This window comes from Gobio gobio (genome assembly GCF_949357685.1).
Source record: "Gobio gobio genome assembly, chromosome: 7".
Classification (NCBI taxonomy): Eukaryota; Metazoa; Chordata; class Actinopteri; order Cypriniformes; family Gobionidae; genus Gobio; species Gobio gobio.
In genome coordinates this window covers 29956942-29979424 of record NC_137103.1, presented here as the reverse complement: position 1 = coordinate 29979424, position 22483 = coordinate 29956942, and the positions used below count along the sequence as shown (strand labels likewise).

The window sequence follows — 22483 nt, the reverse complement described above, 5'->3', positions numbered from 1 at the left end:
TCTTTAGTGTCCTTTAGTCTCAAACAAATGAGAAATACTACACCAGGCTAAACGATAAGCATTTTATTACAATCATAACAGGTCACTGATAAAATGGTAAAACAAAAAGCCTCCAACAGTGATGACAGAACTCAAGCAGTCTGTTGCCAGTGATGATCAATGAAGCAACACACAAAACACATATGAACACACCCAGTCTGTGTTGCCCTGTGAACGCATTACACACTTGAGTCATAACATTAAACATCACATTCCATTCCTAATTACAGCACAGCAGTCACCCAAATCATAGTAACCAGACTAGAGAGAAGAGGGCATCATTTCATACATGCACACACACAGAGATCACCTGATGCGCTTCATCAGGCACATAAAACGAACAAGCTGCAGAACAGAAACATTTTCCATGCACAGATCAACCTTTGCAGCACGAGAGAGCAACAGGACATTATGTGAGACTGTACAACTAGTCTTGAGTACCACCAGGAGGCATTGGAAAAATGTGCCACTTCCCTAAGCCACATGGCTAACACACAAATATCAAATCCCATCTGCCAGTTGAAGACTATCAGCCTAAGCTACAAGAACAACAGTGATTACACCCAATCAACTCGTGTGAATCCTGCAGGCTTCATTTGCTCCACAGTCTCAGTCTGGTCTGATGCCATGGAGACATTAACATGAACAGGAATATAGTCCAGTGGTCCACAACAGGTGGTCTACAGCTGTACTGCAGGGTACACTTGCTATTGTTTGATCTCTAACTGATCTCTTTGACTAATTTGTGTGGGGGAAAAAATCAAATGCACATTAAACAGAAATAAATGTAACTAGGCTAAAGTTAAAGAGCTAAAGTTACTAAATGTGTCAATGTCCTACATTAAATATTATTTTTTTTTAAATACATATATATATATTTTTTTGGCTTTACAATGTAAGCATCATAATGGCTATAAATACATTAATATGGTACTATACCAGTGTTATTTTAGTATTAATTTACTATTATAATTCATTACTATTATATATTAATATTCATAATATTAGCCGTGATTTGTATTTTCAGTTCTTTTTTTACTATTAGGGTGCACCTTGGCTAAACCTTAAGAAAAATGTGCTTTTCACTACTCCCAGTGTATAATTGCAGAATAAAATATAGGTTTTATTGAACATTGATAGAGCAACAGAGTTTGAGTGAAAAAAAAATCATAAAAGTAGTTTGTTTGTTTAAAAATCATATAAAATGTATGAGGTGGCAAGGTGGGCATTTCAACCCACACACGGGGTAAAAGGCTCACCAGCATGGGGCAAAAGGCACACAGTACTGATACAAATCTTTTAGTTGAAATAATGTTTACACACACACACACACACTTTAGCAAAGTTTGGGCTATTTTTGGTTTATTTTGATGAATAAATAATGCATACAGAAACAAATGTATTAAAAATATTTAAAGATTCTGAAAGCATTTAAGGGGATCCCATAATAATTTAATAAAACTTTAAAGTAGTAACAAATAAATAGACATTTTATTAAATGATATTATTTTTTATAAATATAATGGTTTCATTATAAACAAACATGGAGATGATCTCGAAGGTGGACACCCAACTTGACATATGATATACATTTACCATCAGAATCTAACTGTCATGTGGAAAAGTCAGCCAGCTATTTATTATCATGTTAATTATTGTGCCTTGAACAAAACAAAAAATCATTAACAAGACATTTTTTTTAAATATAGACAATTGTATTGATTCTCATTCGCTACATAAATCTACAACATTTAAAAAATTTAAAATTAAATATCAAATTAGCGCAGAATCAACCTTGCATTGCTGCCCACAATCGCATCAAGGATCAGCCAAATTTCCACAATGTAACCAAAATGTTTTTAATAGTTTTAGTTCACTGCACTATGCTCAATGTTATTAAAGGTCAGAATAAAATTTAACACTAAATGTTATAACATATCCACCAAGCCAAGGTGTCTTTGGCCTGAAAAACACTGAACCAGTTCAACATGGCCGACATAGCAGTTCCTGTACCTTTCCTTATATTTGTGTTTTATTTAATGTTTCTGGTCACCAGCCTATCTGCCTACTGTGTATTTTGATTGCTTAGCTCTTAATTAGTTTTTCAGCATATTTATTAACTGTAAATACCCAGTTGTACAACATATTAAGGCTATAACAAGCTAATCTACTTATTTAATTTGCTCTCTCAGTATGACATTCACTTTTAACCATGCTGACGCACAAGTCACAGTCAGATGCGGTGACGATGGGTCAATGGGACGATGGGTCATTCCAAAAGCTACTGACAGGCATATGTGTGGCTCATTCCGAAGCCTCTTATTTAACGTCATCCAGTGACATCAACACAATGTCATTTAATCACATCGTGATGTTCAGTATGATCACAAAGATCTATTAATGGAACCCCTAAAGAAAACAGGCAGCAAAAGGATCTGGTCATAAATATGGAGAATTATTCAACACAGCGGGACATTTGTTCTTTGAGCAGGCTGGTATGAACGTATGAAACACCAGCTATTGCTAAATTCAAAATATATATATATATATATATATCAGGATTTATTCAGCATTTGTATTTGATGGTTTTGCAAATAGCATGTATGAATGTTTTTACCCCATACAAGACTTTTAGTGTGTTCTAGCCATCTTGAATTTGATCTGTTGACGGTCTCGATTATAAATCCTCAAATATTAGCAGGCTAATTGAAATCAATTCATCAATGTATTGATTTAATACTGTAATGAAAGTGCAGTGATACTACACTTTGATAAGCCTACTATTATCTAGCACCCTTTAGTAATGAGTCTGCATAAGCATGACTGCAGTGACATCAGTGAGTCTGACTGATGATCAGGGCTCCACAACAACAAATCAATACCTGATCTCCACTGTTATGGTCTGACCTTTATGATTTCTGAAAACTAACCATGACAAAACCTAGAGTCTCCTGACTTCATAACCACTAATTGAATTAATTCAGCGGTAGACTGGTCAGGCTTCGGGCTCAATGAATGGAGAGAATTATCAAGAGACTATAAAAAAAAAATATTAATAATATTTAAGATATATTAGGTCATTCAACGTCTTTAAATTAATAACAGCCTTTTTTAAGATTAACCCTGATGTTTGAAGTATTTTGGTGATTTTATGAGAGAAAAAAAACAGGAAGAAAATTAGGAAAAAGGAGGGCAATAAAACAAAATGAAAGACTGGCTGCTCAATCCCAAACCAGAACAAAATATGATAAAATACAGAGGGAATTCATTCATACTTTAAAACACGTGATCCTTCCAGTTACATTAAATAATCATTCATAATTAAAAGCACAATACAGTTCAAAAGTTGGGGGTCAGTACAATTTTTTTAATAAATTAATATTTGTATACAAAATGTATGCATTAAATTGATCATAAGTGACAGTAAAGTTTCTATTTTTCTACAGTTTCTATATCACATAAAAACTTCAAAGATTTCTGAAAATATTTATCATGTTTTCCACAAAAATATTAAACAAAAACGGTTAAAACATTGATAATAAAATGAAATGAGCAGCAAATTAGCATATATTAGACTGATTTCTAAAAAAAAATCATAAACATTGAAGACTGGAGTAATGATGCAGAAAATTCTGCTTTACCATCACAGGAACAAATGACAATTTACAATATATTTAAATAGAAAAAATTTCACAATACACAATATTACAATTTTTACTGTATTTCTTATCAAATAAATAAAAACAAATCTTGCCGATCCCAAACTTTTGAACACAAGTTTAAATATAATAGAGAGTATTTACATGGCTACTAAAACAGTATGAAAACTAATTTCAAGAAGACAGCAGTTTGAGATTTTCGTCCACTATCCCTACTTGTTTAACAGAAGTGAAAGCTGTTCCTGGTGTTCATTTCCAAAATTCACTCACAGCCTTGTCAATTCATAATGCACTCTCTTTATAATAATTGCTTTTATTTCAAACCTAAAAACAAGTCTGCTTGTTTTATATGCGAAATTGAGATCAAAACACTGGACTAAAGGCTTCACAGACTATTACAACCAAACTGATCCACCGAATTGAAACACTGCATTGAAAATCAAAAACAAAATTTTCTATAAGTAACTATGAATGAGAGTGCCATGAGATTTTAACAACGCGGTAACACAACCACACACACTCCTCAATTCGTGTTATTCTGTACGTATGATGCCCATAAATGCTGTCTAGACGGGTAACCAGGTTGAAGACACTGCTAGTGAATCACACAGGCCATCATCTAACTACACATGTCCTGCTCTCAACTTTCAGCTAGCTCACGGTATAAACAGTCAACTCTTTTAACGGCAGAAAATGAAGGATAGGGTGTTTTAATGAGACAAACAATAAGCTAAAAGTTTCTCTGGTTTGTCTCTGGTCTCCTGAAGCTTTCCTAAACGTGCTTGAGCAAACATGCGGCTGAATCAACAGCGTGTAACTACAGCAGCTGATGGAGAAACTCCAGCACACACTCCGACTCATTCAGCGCGCTTTTACAAGGCAGGAGGACCAAACTAGGCCTTTGAGACTCAGCACCTGAGCTCACAGCGATCATTATATAGATTGACTGTGTCACCAGAGTGGTGCTATTATCATGATGGTGAAGATGATGATGAAGGTGATGGTGGCTGCGCTGGGCTTCTGCGGGATGGAGTGAGTCGAGCACTGCGCCACGCACCGCTCCGCGTTTATCGAGACTTTCCCCGCTAACTGACGAACAGCAAGACCCCCTCAGAGTGAACCCCCACACAGAGCTAACAGCACACTGACAGAGATGTGAAAACAGCGGCGAAATGCTCACCATTAAAACTTTGGCAGCGCTTTCCAGCTGTGAAATCACTTCTGGTGCACCGACCGCCGCCATCATGGTCGTCCTTCAGTGACGCGCCATGCACTGCATTGTGGGATTAAGCAGCACTTCGGGCCAGTGAGTTTACGGGCACTTTTTGGCATTTAGTTCTGATGCCTCCTCCTTAAAGGTTATGTAATACATGATATGGCACTGGATGTTATACCTTTTGCTTCATTCTGTTGTAACTAAGATAATATCTGACTTTTTTGTTTGTTATTAATTCACGTTTTTTTCTTCTTCTTCATTTTAAGGAATTTGCATTTGATCTGGATACACTTGAACTTCTGGAAAGCACTATCAATTTCCGAAAGAGCGTTTGTGTGTTATCTCCTTGCCATGTATGTAAAAAACAAAACTGCTATAACATATTTATTCCCCCCAGAAAATCCCAATTAATTGAACAGGTGTACTTGGATAGCTCAAGGAAACCACTACATGGCTTCAAGAAAAGATTTTTAAAAGTTTAGTTTTATTATTGTATTACGTATGCATGTGTACTTTTATTTAATGTAACAATACCTTGATATATAATTTATGAAAAAGGGTTTTTTTTCATACTAATCGCAAATGTAACCACCGATATATTCGGATTTTCTCTCTCGCATATAAATCATGAACAAATTCTTAACAATACCTTAATAGACCATTTAAATATTATATGCACCAAGTTGTGTTATTAACAAAGAGATTCACACTCTGATGTTTTACATCAGCTAAACATATCTTGGCCCAGACACCTCAGATAGACGCACACACCCACCACCAGCACTCATTCAACAATACTCAAAGCAAGAGGACGATTTGTTTAATTTAATTTAGACATATACATTTACACATGAGGACAGCGAAAGCATTTCTTATACATTCTCAATTCATACATGTAAAAAAAAAAAAGAGATATAAATCCAAATGCATACTGTCTGTAATACTGTAGACATGGGGGTTCAAAAGTTAGCTCAGAAAAAAGAAAAATACAGAATAAAAGGATACAAAAAAATATGTATATCTGTATAAATATATGTTCAATAGTAACAGAATTGTATAATACAGTTAAAAGATTACAAACGTCAAAAAGTCCCAACCCATTCATCCATTAAAATACAAAAACATACATTAGAGGAAAAAAAGTCCCATCATCACACAGTTCTAAATACAGTCAAAGATTGTCAGTCAACATTTTCAAAATGAATCCATCCCAAGCACAACACACTAATTACATTCAAACCCTAAACCTGACTCATGAGATTTGTAGAAAGCTCATGCTTTTTCACTGAGTGGTCCATTCTCACGAATATGGGGTAGCAAAACATCTGCAACACTTGCGGTCACACTCCATTGAGCTCAATCAACTTGTTTGATTGGACCAAAGACCTGATACCAATTTGAGTTGGTATATACATTTAAATTTTTTCACTTAACTTTTAGGAGTGATCGTACTGACACAATATATAAAGCAAATATGAATGGATAATCATTGACTTATTTTAAAGCTCTTCCAGTCAGCGGTCATACGGGGGTAGTTTGACAATATTGACTGCAAGCACGTAACCACATGATTGTCAGTCAGCTTGAGAAATAATTAATACAGAGAACTTTAAGCAGTGACCCATCATCACTACAAATTAGATCACAAAGACAATTAAATGGACTTGTCACAGAAATTCAAAACGATCCTTATCATTGACCAAATGCATACAATGCGTTTCCATATCCATCCTGCCATGACATCCATATACATCTCCTTCAGAGTCTCAATGACAATCATTCATTCATTATTGCTTCTTTTTTGGCTTTCAAAAAAGACAATCATTCATTCTTGCTTTCTTTTTTGTCTTCCTTAAGCTATCACACCAAAAACACCGCTTCGCTTACACTCAGGACCTGCCTGAGAGCAAGAAGTGACGACATTTCCATCATCTCCTGAAATACTGATCAGCACATGGTACACACACCCACACATTCATTAGAAGGTACACAGTTCGTCTTACACCAGATCAATCGCACTGACAATCAAAACCACACTCTATACACAAAGAGAGAAAGTATAAATGAAAGTATGATGATAATGTACTTTATAGTGTAATATTAATAACAATAAGCAGCATTGGGTCATGAAACTATACTGAAAATATATAAATCAATATAATATATACTTTTAGATAGCATAATTCAGTTATAAAGGCTATTTGTTGTATTTAGAAAACTATATAATGTATTTTCTGTATTGCACACGGTCATACCATCAGATAAATTTTCTTTTGCCACTTCCTCTCCGTTTTCTTAAAGGTTTCTGCCTCAAAGTATTCTTTACATTTCAGTCAGAGACTGTCTTGTTATAATACTGTGCTGTGTGATCACGTTAAAATGGTGCAGCAGCCTCGATGACGAAACATTTTTACACTTGTTCAATTAAATTTGTTCACTGATGGTGACAGACAACATTTCCAGTGGATCTGGATGAGCATGAACAAACACAACAAAACCACCCGTCTGACTTTTAAGATCTTCTTTGAATCTAAATGCAATTAAGATGTTCTGGGAAACAGTAAGATGATAAAGCAGACAGAGTTATATGATGAAAAGCATATCAAGTCTTCTGCATAACAAGAAAAGGAAACCGCTGGAGTCCCAGCACTTGTACTTTTGTTCTTTTAAGTTATAGGTAAAAACCATAATGCTACGAATTTGTTCTGGATAGTGAGCTGCTGAGAAAACGCACCTCTAAAAACAATGTGACGCATGTGTTAGATACATATCAAAGCAGCAAATGAATGTAAAGCAACTATTGGGAACAGGTTAAGTAAGCTTTCAAGCAAATTAAAATCAAGCCAGGCAAGATAAATGTTTGTTGAATTTAAATATCAATTAAATAAAACAATACTTTGGCAACTAAACTAACACACTTAAGCAAAATTAAAATTTGTGAGTACTGCAACGTTTTGTGCGGCATTTATTTTGAAAGAATGAATGTTACCATGCATATTACTGGCAAGCAAACAAAAAGCAGGCTTTAGGATTTAATTTTCTTTCTTACTTTAAGAGTCAATAGTTAATTTAAATTAACTATTAATTTTTCTATATTGCAATTTTTACCACACATTATGTATGACCTCAGGATTCAGCTCTAAATAGGTTGTTTAAACATTTAAAAGATGTTTCTATAAACTTTAACAATAATGGGAGTTGTAAGATTGCATGTCCTTGAAGTGCTGGCTGTACATAACATTGTCTCAATATTGTGTCACGTCTGAGAGCACCATTTCACCTGATAAGGTATGAAACATAAAAAAGGATAACTGTATCATATTTACAAAAAAGCTGTGATTAGTGTAATAACTGCAAAATACTGCATGATCTTTTGGACAGACTTTGCATGAAGAAGTGACCTAATACTGTCAGTCTATAATATAGGACTTAGATCTTCAGAAGAATATGCATGATTGTTTACAGTGTCACTTTGTACCACTAGGTGGCGCCACAATCTTCTAAAACTTTTTAGTTTTAGACAAATTGTGAAAATGATCCCGAATCTGAAAATCTGGCTTCCATATTTCAGAAAATATTTCTGAATTTGAAGTCAGTTTGGTGTTATGAGTAAAAACACAGTTGTGACGGAGCCTTTGCATTTTGCATTTAATTTTTGAGGGATTGTGCTATGAGGGCAATTGTGATATTTCTGTTTGATCTCCTGATCGCAGCCTTACCACAGAGCCACCATCCCAAGCCCAGCTATCTTCTAATCCCTCACCATGACCTCTCTGGTGATCGGAATGGCTATGTTAGCATCACCAGGCTGAGAGAGGTGAAGGAAGTGTTTACATATGATGTAAGACTGGGATATTTTCCCCCAGTGGAATAAAGGAATGGGGCACAGTTGAGACAGACCACACTAACCATGAGAGTAGAGTGGTTTGACTGACAAACCACAAAGCAGCAGCTGCACATCTCTGTTTTTGTACTCTCATAGCAGAGTAGCCAAATGTATCAGTCACACCAACGTCCCCATGAATTAAGCTGCATAGCTTGTGTATTTCCTTGGTCCCTGGTCAGAGTTTCAGTCATTTGTAACAGGCAAAGGATACTGCATATTGGTTTGAGAGGAATAAACACATTTCACATGGAAATTTCTACACTTCTTCCATTTCTGATTTTCTTCCTTGCACTTAACATGTACAAAAACACCTTGAAGAAAAAGTTGGGTTGAAAGGAAGTGTAGAAGACGCAGCATGTTAACTGGCGAGGTCCTCTATGGGTAAAGGCAGAGCAGCATGAACACCCAAACCGACATTCTCACACATAAACCGGCTCACACCCTTCCCCTTGCTCTTCCTCTTCATCCTCTTCCTCCTCCAACTCAGGCTTCAGGCTACCAGTCACACTACTGCTGGACAGGTCTTGTGTTGCCTCTGGGGGCTTGGGATAACGGAATGGACAACCATTATCATCAAAAAACCTGCGAAAGGTAAACTCGTAGAAGGCATGCTCAGGGTGTTTGCCGTGAGGAGAACAGAGTGTGTCCCATGTACGGGTGCTGTCTCCACTGTCACTCCAGGCCCCTGGACCCCCCTCCTCTTCCACAGGATCAAAGTTGGATGTATCCATGGGGTGGGCAATCTTCGGTCGAAATGGAGCAGGTTGTGTGCGAAGATTGCTGGAGAAATCCATCTCGGAAAAGAATGGGTGAGCCTTTATCTCACCAGCCCCATTGCCTCCTAGGCGCTCTTCAGCTGAGCAGCAGAGCCGACCAATGATGTCAACTGCCTCTGGGCTCAGCTTTACTTGTGGGGGCACCTGCAGAGTGTTCTCCCAGTTTATCACCTGCAGAAGTGATGACATTAACATTAGCAACACTTCTTCTCTAATTAATGTCTTCAGGTTTACTAGAAATGTCTAGCAAGTGTGTTGGGGCAGGTAGTAACTAAACCCTGCAGAAAATTGGGTTTTCTAGGAGCAAGATTGGACACCTATGGTTTACATCAACCCTATAAGCAAAGGAACCTAAGAAGATGCATATAGAGCTCTCACCTTAAGTTGTGTCTCCGTTGGGGTTGAAGCAAGGAAGGGTGGCTGGCCAACCAGCATCTCAAACAGGATTACTCCCACACTCCACCAGTCACACAACTGTGTGTATCCTGTGGATTAAAAAGTATTAAAACAGGTGAAGGTATCTATCAACACAAGCACTTCCATGTGCTTGTACTTTCGGGTGATCACGTTCAAGGTCTTACCTTTGCGCAGAAGCACCTCAGGGGCGATGTAGTTAGGTGTGCCGACCAGAGAATGTGCCAGACAACGCTGGTGTTGTCGAGTTGCCCGCTGTTCCAAAGTCATCAGCCGGTCACCACAACGGCAGTTAGAAACATCATCCCAAAAGTCACTTGGCTCCATACTATCCTGTCGGATATGGTTCCCTATTCAAGCAGTACAGAGAGAGAAGACAACCAATTAATACGATTTGTTAAAAACTGCAACTGTATTAAGGGCTATGAACATTACATTGTCTTCATGTCCCTTACCTTTTTGGTAATACTTTGAGTTGTGTGTCCAACGGAACCCAGTACACAAACCAAAATCAGTCAGTTTGATGTGTCCATCCAGGTCAATGAGGATGTTGTCCGGCTTGATATCTCTGTGGATGAAGCCCATCTTATGCACACTTTCGATGGCCAGTGTCAGTTCTGCCACATAAAACCTGGCCAAGGGTTCTGGAAAAACCCCCATACGAATCAGCAAGCTCATCATATCTCCTCCAGGAATGTAATCCATGACAAAGTACAGGCTGTCTCTGTCCTGAAATGAGTAGTACAACCTGACTACCCACTCATTGTCAGCCTCTGCCAAGATATCCCTTTCTGCTTTCACATGGGCTACTTGGTTTCGGTTTAGAACATCTTTCTTTCTTAGAGTCTTCATGGCATACAGTGCCCCCGTGTCCACTTTACGTGTAAGACACACCTCACCAAAGGCTCCAATGCCAAGTGTCTTGATTTTGACAAACATTGATTTGTCCATCTTGGCACGTCGTAGTCGGTTGTAATTGGATTCCTTCTGGTAAAGCATCTTTCTCATCTGTTCCTGCTCTGCCTCTGAAAGGCCAGCCTGGAGAATAGGAAGATATAGAAGAGGATGGTTTGATTTGACAACAATAACATTTACACTCAATGGTGAACACTCAAAGAATTAACAGCACAATTGTCTGAAGTGCAAATCCTCAAACAGTGTGCTTTTTGGTTCCAGCACTGCTCACCTTGGACATCTCTTGCTCCAGCTGCATCCTGCGGTTGAGTTTCTGCTGGTAGGTCTTCATCACGTTCTCCACATGCTGCTCCATATAGAACTTGAAGGCAAAGGGAGAATAACTCTTAATGCGAGACTCTCTCTTCTCTTCATCACGGGCATTCTTTCGCACAGGCACAGGTGAGGTTTGGATCTGCTTCTTATCCTTCACAGCCTTCTCTCCTTTGCTTGTCTTCACTTTGTCTTTTGAGACAGTTTCCTCCTGCTTTCCAATTGAGGCACTCTGGACCGTCCTGCTTGTTGCATTGATATCTTGAAGTCCACCCATGGCTCCAGTCTCCAGGGATGAAGGCTCAGCTCCAGATCCAGGTAGGAGCATTGTTTTGGGGTAAGGTGGAGGTGGGCAGCGGTGTTCTTGATTGGGCTCCAGGGTAAAAGTCTCATCTGGCATGTATCCATGAGACTCTGGTGCTTCCTGTGCCTGTGCACTCAGCCAGCCTGGATGGCATGGTCCCACTGCTGTCTTCGGCTCAGGCCTCATGACCCGTATACTCTTAACAGGTGGCTGGATTGGTGGAGAGGTCACTGCAGTTATTGTGTTAGGTGGACCCAATGATGCCTCCGGCTTGCCAGCAACACTAGCTGTAGGAGGCAATGCCTGCCTTACAGTCACCTTTTGGTGGTTGTTAAAAGAATTGGTCCTACTGGGGACACGTACCTCCCCTCTAAAAGGCCCCTGTGGCTGCCTGGCTGGAGGAGTCCCCTCAGGACCTTGGGCTCCTGGCCAGTGATGCTCATACAGGTCAAGGTTCAGACTGGCCCTGGAAGGGGTGAGGAGGCCTTGAGGAACATCAGAAAACTCACCACCCATAGCTCCAGGGGCAACACCAGGGGGGCGTTGCATCAAGTGAACCTGGTGTGAGCTGGGGCTGGCTTGGAGTGGATGTGGATGTGGTGGCAGATATAAGTTGGGAGCGTAACCACCAGCGTTTTGGCCCATTGCTCCTTTGCTTGGCATATTAACATAGTTTTCGGTTGTTAGTTGGGGCATCTTATTCTGGAAGGAAGCACTTCGTTTGACCCCATAGCTGGAGGCCTCCATCATATGAGGCCTGTAGTCATAATGAGGACCAGGGCCTCCTGAGGGCTGAGGCTGGATTTGCATGGGTGGTCCAGGCACACTGTAGCCCATCATGGCCTGGTCTATTGTACCAGGGTATCCTTTTTGCTGGGCTGGACCAGGGGTGTACATAGGGTTCCCAGTGTTAGTTTGAGGGGCCATGCTTGTAGAGTAGGCACCCATACTTGCAGGCCGACCCATTGGGTTTCCCATGGTAGGACCCTGTGAAGTGTTGGCAGGTGGTGCCATGTAGTTCATGACAGGTGGTCCACCCATGTACACACGTGCCATCTCACCCTCAGCCCCATAACTAGCTCCCTCATACAATGGTGCTCCCATTTGGTGATAAGGGGGCATTGCACCATCCCCAGTGCCTTCTATTGTGGTCCTGTGGTCCATCATATTTGGCATGCCACTCTTTCCTGTAGGGAATTAGAAAATGTTCACTTTGCACTAAAAAGGCAGAGCATCATTCATTCATATACATATAGTGTGTTTTTAAAAGCGTGCACATACCTGGGGAAGTCTGTTTGATGACACGTACAATCTGTTCATTATGGGGGTCCAGGTAACCCATTTTACTAATGTATTCCAACGCTGCCTCAATGTTACGGCTGCCAGTCTGTTTTAGGGCACGTACGGCCATTTCCTGTTTTCCAAATTCAAACAGAGAACTAATCAAAACATAGGCAACACGTGCATTTTTTTCACAATGCATTTCCTCTCATTATGCACCAGTGAGGTACAACTTCTACATACATGTAATGATTTTAAATAGTTACTTGAGATGATCCAATACTACTTGGGACATTTAAATATGAGATTACTACTACCTGTAGACGTATCACTCTTTGTTGTAACCAAAGAGCTTAATTTTGATTAATTCTGTGAATAAGAGCACATACCAGCTAAATAAAATATTATCTTTAAGAGAGGTGAAAAGCTGCTAAGGCCACGACTGCCACTAAATTCTGACATATTTGTTGAGCCAAATATTCCCAGGTCCTTTAACATCTGCTACTTAAAAATATTTGTTTGCTCCATGCACCAGTGTAAACTAGGGACATTTGTGACTAGAGAGAATGATTTTGTATTAGAGGCAAAATAATGAAAAAAAAACAAAAAACCTAATTTTCAGTACAAGTCAGACTTCCGTCATGTAAAGGCAATGTTTAATTTAGCTTACATTCTTGGAGAGTCACATTATATACATATGTACAGATGAACATGCATGTAAATATAAACCAACCCATGCATACACACACATCAAATAACATTCCCTGAAGCTGCTTCCTCTACAAATTATGCACAAGCTCCTTCCTGTGCCAGGCCACACATGCACTATGACTGGAGATTGGCCTATTTGACCAAACATTCTGCTGCAAGAGATTTGCAATGATTCACTGATTTCAAGGTAATAAATATATTACATTAATTTTGCATTTTGGTTTATAGTTATACTAATTTCAAAGCAATAAAGAGTTGTATATAAATTTAAATTATTATTAATATATTAGAGACTGCATTCTTTTAAGCAAAAATAGTTCTCCTCAACAATCTCTACTCATGATTACCCACCATGCAACAACTCTGTATTAATCTGTAGAGACCTTCAGATTAATCTTACGTTTTCCCGTCATGTTTTGCGAAGCCGCAGCAATACAAAATAAAACAACTCAGACATGTACAGTCTTCTGTGAGCAGAGACCCACACCTATATGAGGAAATCCCCTTGAATGGCATATGACCTCATTCAGAAGACATTCTGCCCAAACCAAATTCGTCAGCAGCGCAGCAAGCTGTGTTATACTGCCTCTGGTGTTCAAACACAATACTGCACAAAGCATGCCATGAAAAAAAAAAAAGGAATAAGTGCCCAATTCAGCACATACTTGTGCTTTTTGTCCACTATGCATTCAAAGAACAACAAGTAAATATTAGTAGGTAAATATTAAATGTGGCTATGACAAGGTTAGAGTAATAAAAGCCATTTCGTCCATTCCATTTGGTTAGATGGCACTGACAGAAGAAAGAGTAATAAAAAAATGGAATAGCCATAAAGAAGCAGCCGTACAAATCGTGGACACTCATTATGCAAAGTGCCACATCCACACACATTCCTCTGAGTAGTTTATCTATGTTAATCTATGTGTATTACCAGTTTGTCTAAATGCTTATTCACAAATGTCTGGCACTATGGTCAGTATTGTACAAAACACAGGAAATACTCCAAACACACGCTGTCTGTCTGTGAGTGATCGCTGCTCTCAGAAGTGCCAGGGCTTTCTGTTGCATTCCATCACTGTCCGCTCCAAGGGTGTGCCTTCTTGTCCCCCTTAGTGATTTAAAGGCACCACTCTCTCTTTTTAAAAAACACACAAACACAACAATCCAACATGGACTTCAGTCTGGTTTCAGCAAGGGCTGGGTCTGGTTTGGCCCCAGGTCAGAGTTTCATCCCTGACCTCCACTGTCATAGCGACAGATGTTCAGGACATTCCATGAGCCAGGAAGCAAGAATTCCAGCTATGTGGAAATCTATGCTTCAGTGTTTCTTTAAATTGTCCCTTCTCCTCTCCTCTTTATTTTTGAGATCATTCCGTTCCAATGTGCCTTTGGCATTCATTTGGTTAGATCCTAAATATATTTACACCCCTGTCATGACCACAAGCCTCAATGCTATACTAGACATTCAATTTCTGACTGCGGTGTTGGGAAGTACCACACTTTTTTTTTTCTCTCTAACCCCCCAACCCTCCCACCCCGAATTCTAACTTTAAAAAGTAAAGAATATAGATTCTTCTTGACTAAAGTGACATAACTATATTCCAACGCTGTTCACACTGTTCATTTTAGGGCTTCCACTTTGACCTAAATTCTGAAACACATTCCACCAATGAACATGAAAATGAAAGCCATATGGGGGACTCTGAGATATAGGACCGGAAGGACATCATCGTCAGCGGATGGAGAGGTGGAACATTATCCATACTGTAATAAAATAGCTCAAACAGCAGCTAAAACAGAAAAGCATGGCACTTGCAACACCAAGATCATGAGTTCAATTCCTAGGGTATGCATGAACTGATAAAATATATACAGTAATACTCAAAAGTTTGGGATTGAAAATATTTTATGTTTTATGCTCAAGGTTGCATTTACTTGATCAAAAATGATCCTTCAGAAATCATTTATAAAAATGCAACAATTTGCTTCTTTTTGGGTGACGTCCCCAATCCCTCTCACTTTTCATTACCTTCCTACCAACCACTTGGGTCATTTTTGATAACTCCTTTACGATCCAATCAATTCCTAAAAAGTAAAAATAAATATCCTGTTCCACTCAGAAATTTCACATAACGTAAGTCGAAAGGTGTTTCAGGTTGACTTTAATGCAAAAATGCTATGCTGCACAGCACTGACCAGTTGTGGTTTGAGACCCTGGAAATACTGGGTTGTGAGGGAAGGCTAATATAAACATTTAGATCATGTGCAAACATGATATGCCAACAGAGCACTACACATTTATCATATTGTGAATATTCCACAAGTACACAAACATCACATGCATGATGTATGCAGGCAGCTTTTTATATCCCAAGCTCGAAACCACAAATCCACAACACACGTCATACTCATCTTCTTCCTATACCCTCCCAACCCCTTTTATTCCCCAACCAAAACATTTCCTCCTTCAAAGTTGGTTATGTAACCATCAGCCGCATTGCTCTGTAATTTGTGAGGCAAAAACCAATGATAATGATCAAACTAAAGAAACCCAAGGAAGGACCAGCGGCGGCCATTTACCTTCCTGGAATGTACAGAGGGTCAGAGGAGGAACACAGGCCCCAGTCAGAGGAGGACTAAAAATACCAAGTCACACACACCACGGCTGAGTCATTTCAAAATAATGACTATTACTATTAATAAAAAACATTAAAAAAAATGTATGTCCAGATCTTATGGGAGGTCTAGGTGCATGTGGTGTACGACTCAGGAACAAGATTCAAACTTTTGGCTATACTAAATCAATCTGAATACAGGGGAGACACGAGGTCACACCACACTGAGCCACAAAACACAAATTTCGTGTTTTTGTATCAACTAAAAAAGAAAACTAACCCACACGTAAAGACAAAAACATGCAAAGGACATGGTCAGAGTGTCTGTGCCATCCCAGCCTACTGTCTGTTACTTCTCCTGGGGAAACTGTACCACACACATCTACACTTCCTCTGTGCGTACTTATGGTGTACGTGCTGTTCAATAAATGCAGGGCAAAGACAATCAACATACTGATTGTGAAAAGGCACAAAACCCGGTGAAATATTAAATAACTATTATCTTGTAAGAGACCAAATTTGTTTAAAGCATTGATATTCAACTGGAGGGTATCTAACCAAAAAATGATGAGATCCATCCATATATATCCATATGTGTGTTTGGATGTGCAAAAAAACCCATCCGGACCAGCAGCAAAAGATAAAACCGTTAAGAATGTATCCAGACAACATGATCCAAATCAAGTCTTGACTCCATACTATACTTCATCTGATAGCATGTTTCAGCTTCCAGAGACCTAAAAAAGCCCCATTCCAGTCTCTATTTAGCCATGTCATAAAGGCAGCTTGCCTCCCTTCAGCTAGGCCTCGTAATTCCACTGGGCCGTGGTGGATTTCTCGGTGGTGTTGTGCATGGGCTTGAGCACAGCATTCCTCACATGCCTAATGCAATCACAGGGCTGCTCTCAGAGCTGTGTCTGAACATTAGTAGCAAAGCCCCAACACATATTCATTAATGATCTGACAAGGGGTCTGTATTAGAGAGCCTGAATCAAAGCACACTAAACATATTCACTTTAACACTACATAACCTTTGGTCTGTTTGACACAAATGGACATGAACAAGCTACTATCAAAAAAGGCCACTAAACCTCTTATATATATTTGCAAATTTTTTGCACAACAAATCAGATTTAGTAATAGAATAGCTATCAGGGGTGACAATTAATTTTGGACAGCCCAAATACAATTCTGTCATCATATTTTGAATGAGCTTTTATTTTCATATTTTCAGTTTTAGTATTTTTGCTATGTGCTTTTGACATTTTTATCAGCTTTGTGTTTTATACATTTCTATATAGCTTTAATTTATTTTTATTTCAGTTTTAGACATTTTTATTTAGTGGATATTTCTTTAATTTTTTTTTTTTTTTTTTTAAGTTCTAATTTTATTTTAGCTTTATTTTTAAGTACCAACATTAAAAAAAAAAAAAAATTAGTAGAATAAAAATAACAACACTGTTCTATGGAACATAAAAGAACAAATCTCAGTGTTTGTTTGTTTGGTCAACATTCTTCAAAATACGTTCTTTAGAGTTTCACATTTTAGGGTGAACTATCCTTTTAATATTCAGCCACAACATTTCAATACAGGGACCAGAACACATGTAACACATTTAACTAAGTAGTGATTGCACAACAACCACTATTGCACAGCAACACGAATACACTGAAACAACCCATTATAAAATACTACAGTAGTATATTCTAGTATATGCATTAACTGGATCATGATCAACTAATGGCTAATACATAAATGAAAAACTACACATGTATAAATGTTTGTATTTTTGAGTGTTAAAGGTGAGAAATAGCTGACTTGGATTTAGCCACTTTCTTTGGGGCAGAGAGATCAAGATTCACTGAGCTCCTTAAGAAAAGAAATAAACTAAAATACCAAATAAACTGCCATTTCAACATTTCATGGACAGACTGCACTGAATATCCGCTGTACAATGTTCAAAGCCCTATATTTGCTAAGCCCCCACAATGTTAATTGCTCAAGCTAAAATGATTTTCAGAAACATTTCTGAATGCATGAAGTTTATGCCCAGTAAATTATTCATATTTTTTAACCCCTGGTCACCATCACCACCATTACAAGCAAAACAAGATTGCTTACCAAGATACAATAGAAAGTTAGATACATAAATATACATCTATTTTTATTTACACTATGTGTTTATGAGATATATATATATATATACACACACACAGACACATGCATGTATAGGCATGTAAATGTAAATAAAAAAGGTGTGTGTATATACATATAATAATAATAATAATAATAAGTTACATTTATATAGCGCTTTTCTAGGCACTCACTCAAAGCGCTTTTACATAGAAGGGGGAATCTCCTCAACCACCACCAATGTGCAGCATCCACCTGGATGATGCGACGGCAGCCATATTGCGCCAGTACGCCCACCACACACCAGCTGATTGGTGGAGAGGAGACTGAGGGATGATACCAATCGTATATATATATGGGGATGATTAGGAGGCCATGATGGACAGGGGCCAATGGGCACATTTTTTTTGGCCAGGATGCCGGGGTTACACCCCTACTCTTTATCGAAGGACATCCTGGGATTTTTAATGACCACAGAGAGTCATCTGGTGGTGTATATTTATTTATTCAGAAGTATACAGACTATATAAATAATGAATATTAATATAAAACAAATATTTATATGTTAGTATTATTATTTATATTATTAAACCACACACACACACACGCACGCACGTATATCCAACATAGACATTTCTTACCTGATCACAACCAGCGTTGACAAGATCATGTAGCATCTGTCTGTTGACTTCACCAGGGTGGCCTGAGCTGGATCCTGGACCCGATTCATTGGCAAAGGGCATCAGAGACTTGCGGATCTCTCGCAGGGCGTTTTGGTAGTTGTTGAACTTCTGGGGCTGCCGGAGCTGTTGTTGCCTACCAGCTTGGTCTTTGCCCTTAGAGTCGCCACCTCTGCCCCCCTCCCCTCGAGTGCTCCCTCCATGAAGCGCCTGGCTCACCAGCTTTGCTGGTTGTTTCAGTCCCTCCTTGATCTCCTGCAGCCGCTGGCGCGTGTTGCCCACATATGGGGCGGCAGGGAAGGTCTTAGGCCTCATGAGTGAACGTGGCCTGTACTCTCACACAAACTCTTCACACTTGGAGAAGACAAAAAGATTCAGTCAGTTACTCTCTAACAGGAAAACACACAACAGCAGTACAATCCTACAATAAGACACAACTGTACACACCCAGGCTCAGTCTGACCTGAATAGATAACAGGCTGCAGTGGGAAAGATGCAAGTGGAGATTAGGATTCCTGTTGTCGCTCGTCTTTGTTGCTGCTGCCTCTTTGGCTCTAGCTCGTGCTGGATGCAGGCCTACTCACATCCCAGCACCCCTTTCAGGGCTCATACTCCCCCTCCTCCCAAGACATGTGAGGGGTTATTCCATCTGCGTGCTTGTTCCATCCCAGTCTGGTATGCATCTTTGCCTGTGGAGACAGTGTTAGACAGAAGGGTCAGGGTGCGGTCCAGGCACGTCCAAGGCCCTGTTTCACTACTCTATGTCAAATACCTGAGTCTGAATGGACATTAGCGCCTCTTTCATAGGTTTAAACACATCGCTAAACACATGCAGATCAACTTGGTATAACTGTGCTGTTACTCTCTTGAAGCAGAATATGCAGTCAGAGGAAGAGCAGCATGTTCCTTTATTCACATGGAAAGCAATGCACTGCTGTAGAAATATGTGTAAAGTCATAGGACAAACCTTATTTTAGAGAGAAAATCAAATAATAATAACTACTACACAACACAAACAATAACATAACTTCTACAGCATATTTATTCAACATACACTACCGTTGAAAGGTTTGGGTCAGAAACGTCAGATTTGTTTTTTAAGAAATTCATACTTTTATTCAGGATGCATTAAATTGACAGTAAAGACATTTATAATGTTACAAAAGATTTATCTTTCAAGTAAATGTTGTTCTTTTGAACTTTCTATTAATCAAAGTATCCTGAAAAATAATGTTTTTTTCCCCACAAAAATATTTAATGGGCAGCAAATCAGCATATTAGAATGATTTGTTAAGGATCATATAACACTGAGGACTGGGGTAATGATTCTGAAAAGTCAGCTTTGCCATCATAGAAATAAATTACATTTTTAAAATGTACATACATACACACTTATAATACATGCACACACACACACACACGTCACAAACATTGTGACGTGTATATTATATATTATATAAACACAAACTTTTATGTTAGATATGATTAATCAATTTGACATGACTAATATATATTTTATTTATTTACTGCCGAAAATGTACAGTTCTGTCATTGCCAGACCAAGAAACTACTGATCATGGTTCGTAACTGTGACCATAAAGCAAGCCCTTCGATATATATCCCGTTCAAACTTCCTGTTTCTATAGGAAATACCTCATAGACAGGAGAGAAAATCGATCATGTCATGATATATCATGGGGTGTTCAAATTTCAAATGTTTTACAGCTTTAATTCTTAATTCTTGTCTTCTGGTGAAAGGGGGATATGACCATAAAGAAGAAAGGACTTTTAGGACAAACAAATTTCTGGAATGCTGGCGCTCAATACTGGAAATGCATTGCCCAGTCTAGAACAGATATAGTCTAATTTCCATTATTATCAAGGCATCAAACGCAATATTTTCTATGCCCTCGATTCCACAAGTAACAACAGCAAAATGTACCACTGCATTCAAATACACTTCACATACAACTATCAATTCTAATGCAATGTTACTTAACAAGAGTTAAATAATATTTACGTAATTTATTATGAGTTCTTTCATTGTAAGACACTAAATTGTGTGGTTTCAACCTTACATAATTTAGTTATCAATAACTACATGGGCATCCATAGAACATGAACGATGCCCAACAATTTGCATTGAATATTACTTTGGCTCCTCTCTGTACATTTAGGCCCCTCAGTGGTTCTCTTTTTTAAAAAAAAATAATAATAATAATAATAATAATAATAATAATAATATATATATATATATATATATATATATATATATATATATATATATATATATATATATATATATATATATATATATATATATATATATATATATATATATATATATATATATATATATATATATATATATATATATATATATATATATATATATATATAAGCCTTACATTTGCCACAGTTTTTACTTATTTTCATATTTGTATCATCACAAGCAAAATATTCTGACAACACAAAGCAGACAAAAACGAGAAGTGTAATATGAAGACACCTCAGCACATGTCATCATCGCACAACTTATGCGGGGGGGAAATTAATTATTTTGTGGGTGGAGTGAATTATACTATTTCAAAACAATCAATGTGTAACGCATACGGAGCGTTGCAGTACACAATCCTGATACAGCTAAAAAACCTTTGGGTACACATCTGCCTGCGCGAGACACAAAAAAACAACATGAGGAAAGTAGCGATGGTTTGTTACGCACGAGTAAAAATACAACATTACCTGCAGCTCGTGACAGCGTCTATTTTATCACCACTGAATTTCATGAGATTTTAACAGAACTATAAGGTAGCGGGTTTTATCAGTGAAAGCCAAGATATTGTTACGTTTGGTTTCGGTAAAGAATCGGTTTTTATCGTTTGTGTCCCATCCATGCCTGCTGTAAAAATGTTTTTACGTAGGCTACATAATCTCACATTTTCTCATTAGATTAACAAACTGAAACTATTATTTAAACATGCGTTCATAGACACAAAGTAAGTTTTAAGGCGGAATAGAGTTACAAGGCCTAGAGGTTTTAGCGCTTTGAGAGACTGGAGCGAGAGGAACGCAGATCCGCTGGAGCAAGTCCGCATTCCAGCACAGGGAGAATGTGCTGTTCACTCCTATCTCACTTTAAATGAGCAATACAACTTACTTTCTCAACTTACACAGGATTTGCGATCGCAAATCGAATATAGAAACTCCTAAAAACTACTAATGCCCAGCGTTTTGGAAAATTAAGAATGTTTTACGCGACTCACCATGTAATAATTGGTACCTTAATCCAAGGAATTGATTTAAACTTCAGTAAAGTTGTAGATTATCGGTCTGGTGTTTTGTTGCCCAAGGATCGTCTTTCGATGTTCTCTCATAAAAAGCGCACAGTGAAAATCATGGGATTGTCCTCCATTTTCTCGCCACTCACGGCAGAATTAGAATGCAGTACAAAGTTGGACACTTACTGCATTGTTAACATTCCAGAGGAGTCACGTGAGGCGGCCATGCACGTCAGCACTGCACATACCCTGGGCGGGGC

The 22483-nt window shown here is 38.4% G+C and overlaps 2 protein-coding genes across 4 annotated transcripts in view; both read right to left on the bottom strand.

The window, feature by feature from the left end:
- xpo4 (exportin 4) overlaps window positions 1–4975 on the bottom strand; it is a 47875-nt gene extending 42900 nt beyond the window's left edge. The window contains exon 1 of one of the 2 annotated variants that reach the window (XM_079821076.1): window positions 4879–4975. In XM_079821076.1, the coding sequence (XP_079677202.1) occupies window positions 4879–4944 (66 nt within the window). In that variant the 5' untranslated portion in view covers window positions 4945–4975. The remainder of the gene's footprint in view (window positions 1–4878) is intronic. The other variant, XM_079821077.1, reaches the window with a different exon arrangement.
- Window positions 4976–5725: 750 nt separating this feature from the next.
- On the bottom strand, window positions 5726–22393 carry lats2 (large tumor suppressor kinase 2). Of its 2 annotated transcripts, XM_079822554.1 has the most exons (9): window positions 22209–22393; window positions 19406–19631; window positions 18904–19296; window positions 12803–12935; window positions 11177–12708; window positions 10446–11028; window positions 10158–10340; window positions 9955–10061; window positions 5726–9747 (listed from the first exon to the last, which is right to left on the bottom strand). In XM_079822554.1, the coding sequence occupies exons 3-9, from the start codon at window positions 19255–19257 to the stop codon at window positions 9220–9222; spliced, it is 3420 nt and encodes a 1139-aa protein (XP_079678680.1). In that variant the 5' UTR covers window positions 19258–19296; window positions 19406–19631; window positions 22209–22393; the 3' UTR covers window positions 5726–9219. The 2 variants fall into 2 exon arrangements, with proteins under 2 accessions (XP_079678680.1, XP_079678681.1); XM_079822555.1 differs by lacking the exon at window positions 22209–22393 and having other exon boundaries at window positions 19390–19518.
- Between the last annotated feature and the right edge of the window lie 90 nt (window positions 22394–22483).

Bases quoted from the DNA above. Each gene is read 5' to 3' on its own strand.
- lats2 (XM_079822554.1), bottom strand. From the start codon at position 19,257: ATGAGGCCTAAGACCTTCCCTGCCGCCCCATATGTGGGCAACACGCGC. The intron at 12,709-12,802 runs GTATGTGCACGC...AATTCCCTACAG, and splicing joins CATCAAACAGACTTCCCCAG to GAAAGAGTGGCATGCCAAAT. The intron at 9,748-9,954 runs GTGAGAGCTCTA...TCACTTCTGCAG, and splicing joins CAACGGAGACACAACTTAAG to GTGATAAACTGGGAGAACAC.